This window comes from Suillus plorans (genome assembly GCF_016647745.1).
Source record: "Suillus plorans strain S12 chromosome Unknown HD556scaffold_21, whole genome shotgun sequence".
Taxonomy (NCBI): domain Eukaryota; kingdom Fungi; phylum Basidiomycota; class Agaricomycetes; order Boletales; family Suillaceae; genus Suillus; species Suillus plorans.
Window position 1 is genome coordinate 1 of NW_024537405.1, and position 11,382 is coordinate 11,382.

At 48.4% G+C, this 11,382-nt stretch overlaps 2 protein-coding genes across 2 annotated transcripts; both read right to left on the reverse strand.

The window, feature by feature from the left end:
• Window positions 1–1,144: 1,144 nt before the first annotated feature.
• Window positions 1,145–1,614, reverse strand: HD556DRAFT_1219853 (uncharacterized protein; the record flags this gene model as incomplete). Its single annotated transcript, XM_041296772.1, has 2 exons — window positions 1,145–1,314; window positions 1,377–1,614. Coding segments are annotated over 2 exons (408 nt in total), but the record flags the coding sequence as incomplete, so codon positions are not given.
• Window positions 1,615–8,600: 6,986 nt separating this feature from the next.
• On the reverse strand, window positions 8,601–10,189 carry HD556DRAFT_1235267 (uncharacterized protein; the record flags this gene model as incomplete). Its single annotated transcript, XM_041297732.1, has 4 exons — window positions 8,601–8,812; window positions 8,896–9,097; window positions 9,144–9,827; window positions 9,893–10,189. 4 exons carry the CDS (start codon window positions 10,187–10,189, stop codon window positions 8,601–8,603), a joined length of 1,395 nt encoding a protein of 464 aa, XP_041161356.1.
• Window positions 10,190–11,382: the final 1,193 nt, after the last annotated feature.

Sequence of the window (11,382 nt, forward strand, 5' to 3'; positions counted from 1 at the left end):
GTGGTGGAGGTAGGTCTAATGTATGGTAGGTTTTCGGAACTTGGGAGCAGCAGGTACTGCCGGGCGATCGTCACCCAAATCATTGTCGTCGTCATCATTGGAGGGTCGAAGAGGTGCCTGAGGTGCCTTATCAGTGGCTTTCTTGACTTTCGTAGCTGCACCGCTAGGCTGGAGACGAGCTGGGCCGTGATAGTCAGTATCACCATTAGCAAATAGCCGTCGAGCGCCATCATGTGACCATTCAGGTGGTGGCGCTATGCCAGTGATGACTGGCCTCTCAGAGGCCATCACAGCCGCTACATATGAGGTTAAAACCTGAAAGTTCATAGTATAACATAAACAAAACTCACCTCGGTGCACCTTGTCAACTTTGACGACTAGCATAGTTCCTGCCTTCAACCCATCTACGAGCGCTGCAATTTCCTTCTGCGTCAGCGCTCCGATGCCCTTGTTCCTTGAGTTTTCATTGTGAGCTTCACCGGGCAAAAGGCACTTATGGGCAGGATAGCCTCTGATGCAGAGGTTGGCATCAGCAAGGGCGCTGGACATGCCCTTCCAAGGGAAATTTTTATCCCAGGCGCACTTGCCCCCAAGTTGGGCTATTCGTAGTTTAGGTCAAATAGATAAAAGGAGTAGCGACGTTCTAACGTACCAACTTGTCTGATAAGTTCGAGTTTGATCCATTTCAAACCGTCATCCCGTCCCTCGGGAGCCTGAGATTGGTCACGATCATGGTTCGGAGTCGAGTTTGGGGTCGAAGGGTCATTGCGAGTGCCATCGTTGAACGCATCATCCACTGCATTCAAAGATGTACTATTACTGTTTCGATGTAAGTCATAGCATAAACGTAATTTATCTTTACACTTACTATACATGCGCCTTGAGATGCCCGACAATGGCATCATCGCTTGCGCGACATCGTGTCTCCCAGAACTGTATCTTTAAGCATACATCAAGATGTAGAGCACAAAAAACTTACCCCTACAGCGCCTGGTGTATTATACGAGTGGCCAAGTGAGCCATCTTCGTTGACCACTTTGCCGCAGAGAACGACAGCCGCTTCAAAGCCAAATTTAACAGCGGCAGACTCGAGCTATGATGACGACATGAGGGAATGAGAGAACGTCGGGTGAAAAAAACATACTATCTGTATCACTCTTCGATAATGTTTTTGGAAGCCCTGTCCACGCTGGGCTATCGTTTGAGGTGAAGATCCAAGGAGCGATGCCTCCTCGTGCATTAGCAGGATATCTTGGTAAGAATCAGAATAAACCTCTTTGAATTTGTCGTAACATTGTGTCCGCACGGTTACACCTATAAGGGACATTAACCTCCTGCGCAACAAGTTATAATATGACACCTACTAGGTGTGCCACCTCCAGCGGGAGCTTCTCTGCCGATGCGCGCAAGCTCCGTCTGGACATGCTCTTTGAAGTAGTTGGCATATAGGTTCCAATAATTAGTGCCGTTTACGGTGCGTCCGCGACTCTTCAAGAACAAGTTGATTAATTGAGAAATCGGGAGTGTGGTGGATGCAGATAGTTCGAGAAAGCAGCGCTCTACTGCAGCAAACCCGACGTCTAGTGCTGCATTCAACTCTGCAGATCTGCGTCCAGTAACCGTAAGTCCTTCTTGATGGGTCACCGGCTCGTGCTCCTCGGGAAAGCGTTCATGAGAGGCAGAAGGATAGCCTTCTAAGTCCATCTGCGAACTGGAACCGCTCAGCAAAGTACCAATAGTATTTGTCGAGGTGGTGGTGTTGGTCTGGCTGCCACCATCCTTGAATGGCGTTGGTGGAATGATATTTGTGGTTGGGAGGGGAAGTGAATGATCATGAGACGACGACGACGATGGAACTGGCTGAAGGATGAACGGCGAGGCTTCGCCAGAAAAATCCTCCGTAAAGCCAGAAGGGTATTGGCCTGTAGCATGAGGATCTAGTGAGCATCCACGAGAAGCCATTGGTTGACCCGAAGAACTCGCAGGAAAAGTGTAACTTGGTGGAGGTGCTAGGCGCTCCATGCCCTGTGCGGTGAGCTGATTTTGCGATCCTCCAGCTAAAAAAGACTCAGACCCCATCATGCTAAAGGTGTCAGAATTAGAGTCTATCCACGCGCGTTGCTGGTCCATGGAACCAAAAAAAACATCCTGGAGCTGTGCAGGAACCTGTGGGGCAGGAAATGGTGAGGCATGGCGACTACTAGCCGCGTGGACCATTGGCGATGACGTTTCGCTTGTTGAAGTACCACCTGGCACCACATGAGGTAAGTCTGGTGCACCAGGGTGCGCAGATATGGGATCTTGACTTCCCACAGTGCGGTTTTGATAGGCCTGGCGGCGGGTAGATGCACCTTTGACAAGGCCGACGTCCCGCGCTGTGGCCTTGAGCTTACTCCTGAGCCGCGAGGGAGTCAGCTCAACAGGGGGCGTTGCACATCGACGGCCGCCGCCAAACTGCTCTTGCATGTAATCGAAGGTATCGGGGGATAGACCCATGTAGCTCGGGTGAGGAGACGACAGGTCATCGGGGATGTTTTGGGTCATGTCTACAGTATGTAGTCAATGATAAAAGAAATATATGAGAGCACGCCTACTTGTACAATATGCAGTAGAGCACAATTTTTTGTAGACTGTCTGTTGGGCAGTTTGCGCAAGATATCACAGAGTAAATCAGATAGGAAATCGGAAGGGGCACGAAAAAAAACCAGCAGTGCCCTGATACTTATGAGGCTGATTTGAGCTGATGCGGACTAAACAAGTTAGAATGGTATAATAGCACAGAATTAAACAAACGTAAGACATTGAAATTTGTTCGGATAGGTAACCAAGGCCGACAAGTTCATGAGGGTGCGAGTGAGGCTCTAGTGAGGCTCTCAGGAGTTCGACAGGCTAACAAGAGGGTTCAGAATGAAGTGAATGAGGATAACATTATACATAATGCCAAATGACTCACTTTGCAATCAAATATTCGAGCTGGCGGTTCCATTGAAATGAGTTCGATCGTGTTGTTCAGAACCAGTAAAGCTAGTGTTATTCTGTGAGTACGTTAAGAAGTGAAAGCAGGAGACTTACCGGCAGATACCCAACCAAGACAGACAAGTTCATGAGAGTGAGTGAGGGTCTAAGGAGGCGCGAGAGGCTAACGAGAGGGTTCAGAACAAAGCAAATACAGATAATGTTGAGCATAAGGATGATGCGAATATACATAATATCGAACAATGAGTTCAATCATGTCGTTCAGAACCAGTGAAATTAGTGGGATTCTGTGAGTAAGTTAAGGAGTGATGAGGCAGGAAACTTACCGGCAGGCACTCCTATATTTGCAGGATCCCATCATGATGATCACGACTCGAGTACGAGATTCCTGAATCCTGAATTTCGAATGTTAACACCTGGAGCGATAACAACTAATAATAAGTGCGACCCAAGACACCGGGAACTGCACAGGCATCAGCGATCAAGCACAGATAAGCGCTCAGGATGGTTGTATGTAGAAGCAGCGAGATATCAAATATGCCGAGTGGAGGTCCAAGAGGCTACAGAAAGGCCGCGAAATGAATATCATCTTGCGACTAAAAATAACATTGTTGAAACCGTGAGTCTACTTCTGTTGCCACGTCAGAAATTAAAATACGAATTCGAAAAGATTTGTTGTACTAACATGCTATCTACATCATTTGAAAACATTAATATTCAATTATTTGCTGTTATACCGTCTGAGACGCTTGGCAGGCCGATGATCGCTCTCACTAGCATCTGACTCCTCATCTAGAGTCTCATCATCAACATATTCAGAAGAAGATGCAGACCACTCGGCGGCAGTGATTGGAGGAATAAGATCTGTGGTGTGAGCGATGGACGGTGTTATTGCTTTGGAGGCCGCTCTAGAAGCTGGACAGGGTGGCAAGCGTGATATGGTGTGAGTGGTGGATGGTGGTATTACTTTGGAGACTGCCCTAGAAGCTGGCCGGGGTGGCGGGCGTAATATCTCTACAAAGACCTGAACATGACGACGAGTAGGGGATGTAGCAGGACAAGCAGCACGTGTAGAAGGACGAGCGGCACGTGTAGAAGGACGAGCGGCATGTGTAGAAGGACGAGCGGGAGGTGTAGAAGGACGGGTGGGAGGTGTAGAAGGACGGGCGGGAGGTGTAGAAGGATGAGTGGGTGGTGTAGAAGTGGGAGGTGTAGAAGGGGGAGAGGCAAGACGGCGAGGACCCTTGCAGTCAATGTCACCATTAGCAAACACACGTCGCCCACGGGAGTAGATCGATCGATGTGAGGGTGCTTCTCCAATAATAACTGGGTCCGTAGACATCGTAAGGCGTGTGCGAGCAGCATCATTCGTCACAACTCGAATGGTGAGGGTGCCCATCTTGAGCGCATTGACAAGATTGATACGATGAGGAAGGGTCAGATCATGGACGCCTTTGCTCCGAGAGAGCGTAGGTCGAGTCTCGCCGGGCATCAAAGTCTCGTTAGGGTAGTTGACGAGGCAACATCCGAGCCGAGCTAGCTCCTTGGGCAGGGTTTTCCAAGGGAATTCGGTTTGGGTACGCCCACGCAGGGTGCCACCGATAGATGCTGAAATAAAGTCAAGATCAGTGAAAAAAGGATGCAACAAACCTTACCAACAAGCGCCGTTAGGCCACCCGTGATACAGGGAATGCCATCGAGGGTCTTCCATCCGGCATCGACTTGGAGACTACTAACTTTTGGGTCCTCTGTCATCACAGCCGCGTCCACAAGCTAGAAGCAATCAGTAGAATCCACATATGAAACTGACTAAGAACTTACGAGGCGAGTGATAGTAAAGGAGTGCGCGTCTGTCTGCGTGGCAACGTCAACAGATTGCGAGGACTTGGATATGGTTGCGGTCATTCTGCAACAGGATACAGACAAGGTGCAATAGTAGGTACAGTTGATCGATAACGTGAAAAGAGGCCATGGAAATTTTTGGAATGCTAAGTTTGGAGAAGCCTCCTTCAATTTGGGTAGCGCCGAAAAGCTATGACTTACCAAAAGTGGTAAATGAGCGCGGGTTAGTAGGCCCAAGAGGGTTAAGTGTTTCGCCCGGGTTCATAGAGGCTACTGGGAGGCCTTCTTGAGGCTATTGGGAGGCTTTTTTGAGGCTCCTGTGGGGTGATAATGGGATTCACTGCGGAAACGAGGTTAGAAAATGTCTGCATGAAGCAACACAACTAAAGAGGACACATTGGAGCTCCACCTTTCGACACCGTTCGCCACCCGGCACACCAAAGGTAGTTACTAGTTACTAAGCGAGTATGGTGGAACTACATGCACAAAAGGTTGCAGCAGATGCAAAAATCGTGGGATGATATAGTGAGGATGGTACAGCAGCATTGGTTGGTTGAACTTTCATGCTGTTACGACATTTGTCATACTGTGACAACTGTTTACATAATATGAAATATACTAACTAGTATGGCAGGACTTTCTCCGAGTCACCGGGAGTGATTGGTGAGCCAATGAGATTGAAAATACAAATCGCACTGAATTTAAAAGACAAATGGACAGGGATTGACTGCCAGCCAAGCTGTCTGGACTGGTGTCGTCGACTTCCACGGTACGCCCGATCATGCTAATACAAAAATAAAGGCCAGAACTTTGTGTTTGATGGCTGTATTGCATTCTGATGGGTAACAGGATAACATCGCAATATGAACTTAAGATCAAGTTTGGTCTTCACACAGTTTTGACCATTTGCCCACTTGCCTGGTCTCTATGGGTCGCAAAGCTAAGTACTTCACATTTGAAGAGAAATCGGCAGCTGCACGGCGACACAAAGCATCATATGCTCGGTCAGAACAGTCAGTATTTTGCAATCATTTGTTTTTGTTAATCATATGTTTTACAGAGGTAAAATTGTTCGACAAGGTCAGAATTCTCGTGCATATGCCAAACGTCATGGTCGACGTGGGCCTCATATCATATCTGGGGATCTGCCGCACGATCCTCGAACATCTTCACTAATCCGATGTTCAACCTTCTCCCTTCCTGATTCCTATCTTTTTCATCAATCTCTCGCCGGATCCGACTTGATTGATCAATCCGATCTCTTGCAGTGGGACAAAGCCCCTCCTTACGACTCTCCAGCTCCACCTGACTCACCAGAGGAAGACCGTTTCACGCAAAACCTCTTGGATGTGATGCATGGCCGTCACTTGCGCGCAGAAAGGGAATCACATACCCACCGTACAGCCATGTATAGCATGGGTGAAATCTCCAAGATTCTGAAGGAGATCCGAGAAGTGCGTCAGCGGTTAGTTACAGGTTGGGATGAGCTTCATGCTCGTGTCAGCAATTTGCAGGCATGCACAAGACACAAGGTCATGGCTGAATGCTATCGCCAATGGGTAGCGCGAAGGATATTGAATTGTCAGAGGGAGGACAATATACTGATTACTGGGAAGAATCCATATATGTAGACCTTGTACTACTGTAACTCGAGAGAGCTGGTAATGCAAGAACCATAGTCCGCATATAGCGTCGCAGATTGTCCATGTCCCGCTCATGTAGGCCTGTTATGTGGCTGCCGCGTACAACGGCGAATATTGCAGCCAATACCCATAGGCCACAATCAAAGTCATTACTCTGAAGACGTTTGATCTAAATAATACATAGTGTCAGACTAGTTAAGAAAGCCAAGCATGCAACTCACATTCAATGGTCGAGCCACCCACCCTTCAAGATCAATATGAACATGATGGCCGTGTTGACGCGCAATTGCAATGAACCGAGCAATTAGTCTTATTATATGCTTTCATATCAGGTGCCAATCAATCAGATGAAAAGGACACTTTAAAATTAAACTCACTTTGACGTCACTTTGCCAAGGCGTCCTATCACCCATGCTATCAAAAAGGTAAAGTTCTTTGGTCGACAACTGGATGATGCACATCACCCAGTGTCCAATGCCTGACGGACGATGAATTGGAAGAACCCAGATGTCTTTTTCCCAATAACGAATCCACGATGTGTGGCGCCAGATGATATTGTCTGGGGCATTATAACGAATGCGGGGAAGATCATGAGTGGAGAGCATCGCGCATTGTGTAGCAGAAGTGTTCAGCTGAGAGCACCACAAGAGAATGGCGCAATTGTTGATGCATATATCGTTGAGGCGTGCAGTAGGAGAACTGAGTATACCAATGTCTTTCGGCTCAAACAGTAGACGAGGGATTCCATCGTGCGAAGGTCGTATTCGTGCAAAATTTTTAGCAGGGTCAAGGACGTCTGGCTCTTGCGATGGAATGCAGAAGTCATCCACAAGGAGATTCTATGACATGTCAGTGTCAATTCCTAACAATAAAGATAAACGTACATCAGGAAGGTTCCAGCAAATCACGGCATTAACTTCGCGCCCATAATTTGTTGAGTCATCGTCATCTAACTCCAATGCCCCCATCTCACCCTCCAGGACATCGGCAAGTGCTGCTTTTTCAGAATCGACTTGGGGGCAATGGTCAGGATCAATGATAGGGAGTTCATCGCCACCCTCAGAATCAGGCACTACCAGCGTGTTGGCATTAATCCAGTGAAACATCAGGTTTGGCGAGCCTCCTGAGAGGGTGGTCGCAATGGCCACTGCCTTGCTGACTTCGTTAGTAAACCGTACTGAAGAAGCTAAGCAATTTGACCATCATGTTTGAAGGCGGATAAAATTGGCATGCCGTTGCTGCAATGGAACTGCGAAAGGCTCACCTAATGATGGGTGAGAAATGGAAGTTGAGAAGAAAATTAACTCACTCTTCGGCGACCGAAGGGCAAGTTCAAGCGCCGCCAACTCATTTCCAAAGAAGCGGCACAAGTTATTGGCCTCAACGCCCAGCCGAACCTGCTCCTCTCGACACCGGTCACGCTTGAGCAGTGCACGAATACCATCTCTTATGGATGTGTCGTCTAACCATCGCGGAACCTCTCCAAGAGATGGCGTAATCCATACATCCTCCATCAGTCCTGGGTCAGAACGTAGTTCCGCAAGTTTGGTGGGAAGGGGTGCGGGCAGTGGAATCCCCCAGGATGTGTCATACAATGAATCAAGCCGCTCGCAGTAGGAGTTGAATCTCCTGATAGCGGTCATTAGTGCAGGCTGACGCTTTGAAATTGCTTTGCGTGTCTGTTGATGCAGCTTGGTGCCTGAAAGAATCTGATAAATCATTGACTAACAAAAGAGCACGAACTTACCTAACGCTTGCTGGACACCACCTACTGCTCGATCAAGTTTATCCCACTCAAAGAAACTTGCAATCGCACGTTTACGAACGTTCATTTTGAGATCGCGTGCCAATAGAAGGATGCGAACAAATTCGAGATTGATGCCATGAAGCTCAGGGAACCTGTCATGAACGTTCAACGAAGAGTAAAGGGCCTCGACCTTGTTCATCAGGCGATCGTGTCCCCTCTCTAGACTTTCGAGAGCCTCTAGAGTATCATCTGAAGCCATATCTTTCTCCAACATCGTCCTGGCGGTTTGCAATGCTTTGTCTGAGGTGTCCAGATCTGCCTGGAGAGCTAGGACAGTGTCCAACTCCTTCTTGAGGCGGGCGGGTGCATCTTGCGATATCATTGGGTAATAGTCACGCCATTAAAATTGTATAAAACCTACGAGCACGGATAGATAACTGAGAATGCCTTTGCTGCAACCACTCGGACTGCAATTCTTCGATGGGAACCCCACATCGATCTAGCGCGTCTTGGGCTGCCGAACCTTGTTCCTTGATGCCCCGTCTGAGGCGTCGTTTGATCCAGTCACCAAGGTCAATTCGCATCTCTGAAGCTATAGCTACTGCTTGCCGATCGATTAGCCATAAACGGCGTTGGCGCTAAGCAGTGTTTTAAATGAATTAGTTCATAATGAAAATAATAGAGTACATACACTAGAAGTGCGCTCAACACCTATCAATCGAACTAAGCGAGACCAAAGGCGTTCGGTCCCTTCGCCATCGGATAAGCCAAGACCCACACATATTCGTGGATTATATACGAGCTGGCAAGCCCACTCGTGCCCATATGCGTGCATTGCAGTGGTTGCAAATCGAAGGCGTGAGGTGATACTTATGGGAAGAATGTCATACTGTAAATAGTGTAAGCAAGTAGTTCCGGCCAGGATCATAACGTACCTTGGAGAGTGTTCGTGCCAAAACACAGCCGATATCGTAAAGAGCTACGACAGTAGCTTCAGGCGGAAGAAATGAAAAGAAGTGGTGAAGTAAAGCTACTGAATACTTCTGCTGTTCTCCAGGTGAATCTATATTGGCAAAAAATAATGGGATGTCATGACGACAGATAAGGGCCATGATTCCAGTGTCGTCAAAGCTATCCATAGCGGCCTTCTGTTTTTTGCCATCAGCAGCCTCGTAAGCATTCTCGCATTGGTCAACAGCTTCGTTGGGGACGAGGGGCACGTAAGACTTCACGGGTCGCTTATGTTGAGTGTCGATATGGTGCCCAATTGCGTCAACAAAGCTTTTGGGCAGAAAATAGGTAGGGTCATAGAAATTTGGACAGTCTCCAGCAGCACATCGATGACGGTGATGGAAATTACCGTCCATTGCAACGTGGATGTCACCTCCTTCATCTGTGGATCTACCATGGAGTATACCTGCAAAGCAAGCAGGACACCGTTGCACTAGAAGGGGTGCGCATTGAGTGAGCGAAGGCGAATTTGGGACTCGAGAGGACACTTGAAACTTTGCTATATGATCACGATGTTGTTGAACGACCATCTCGACTTGGCGCTCAACTTCAACTTGCAGGATGTCATACCATTGGACGGCATAGCCGAGGCCTCGGCGGAAGGGGTCCTGTATAACTTCGCCCTGAAACACTAATGAATCAGTAGTGATATAAGTATGTAACTGATTGTTACCTGGGCATCAGTCATCTGGTAACCCCGCCGGGAATAATGATTTTTGAGCGCTGATGCGAGTGCGTTAATCGCGTCACATGAGCGCTCAAACAACGCGCAGTAGAATGAAAGCAAGTCAACAGACACAGCCATCCGAGGCTGTGAAGGCGCGGTTGGGAATAGACCATGGTGGACGAGGACCTGCTGGAGAGTCGAGCAGGTACAACTTAGTACATCTATAGATGTAAAGCCTAAATAAATGTCAGCAAAAATTTGAACACTGCAAGATATGGGCTGACGATCAAAAAATAAACACATCATTGTTGTCCGTTTCGGTGTACACGAAGGCTCCCCGCATGCAGATATGACTGGATGTATAGTTTCCAGTGCTTTGCCCTGTGTTCGTCCAAAGTACCGGAGTACCGGATCAACAAGGGTTGGTATGAGTGCAATCCAGTTTTTGTACAGTGAATTAGTGGGTTGGTCTGGTATGATCCGCCGTTTGACAGACGTTATTGAGATCTCCAGAGATGGTTGTTCATCCACGTCTTCGGAGTGGAATTCGACAAGATTGTCAGCATCCATGTGTTCCGTAGTCACAGTATCAGGTGGTGCAGCTTCAACATATGGCTGCAGGTGTGGTTCCTCATGTTGCGACTTCATAAGTCGCTCCATTGCATCTAAAAGTCGGCGGCGCTTCATCTCTGCGCCAGGCAGCTCAACATATGTTTGGGTTTTCCGTTTGTCTCGAGCTTTCCTTGGGCTTACAAAGTGAGAGCCTAGGCCAGAAGATGCAAGTTGAGCTTTGCGAGTGCGACGAGGCGTCGAGGAAGACATGGTGAGGGAAAGAAGAGAAAAACTTACAGTGCGAAACGGGGAGGAGTAAGGCTCCCAAGCTCGGTGCATTGGAGCCATGGGAGAGGCAGGAGGGTTTTCTGGAGGGGTACGAGAGGTTTTATGGAGGATTGGGAGGGTTTTCTGGAGGCACGTGAGGGTTTCCTGGAGGCACGCGAGGGTTTCCTGGATGCACGTGAAGGTTTCCTGGAGGTGCGCAGTGCATGCTAGGAGGATGTATTATTAATAGAGTGCCATTTGAGCCAGACGTGAGCTTGCGAACAACCAGCTGGCTCAAACAAATGCTTACTAAACGAGCCAAACACGTTCTCTGGACGCACATCTTCATTTGCGCATCCTCATCTTTCCTCAAAGTGAGAGCCTAGGTCAAACGATGCAAGTTGAGCTTTCCGAGTGTGACGAGGTGTCGAGGAAGACATGGTGAGGGAAAGAAGAGAAAAACTTACAGTGCGAAACGGGGAGGAGTAAGGCTCCCAAGCTCGGTGCATTGGAGCCACGGGAGAGGTAGGAGGGTTTTCTGGAGGGGTACGAGAGGTTCTCTGGGAGGATCGGGAAGGTTTTCTGGAGGGTGCAAGGGTTTTCTGGAGGTGCGCGAGGGTTTCCTGGAGGTGCGCGGTGCACGCTAGGAGGATGTGTTATTAATAGATGGTGGGAGG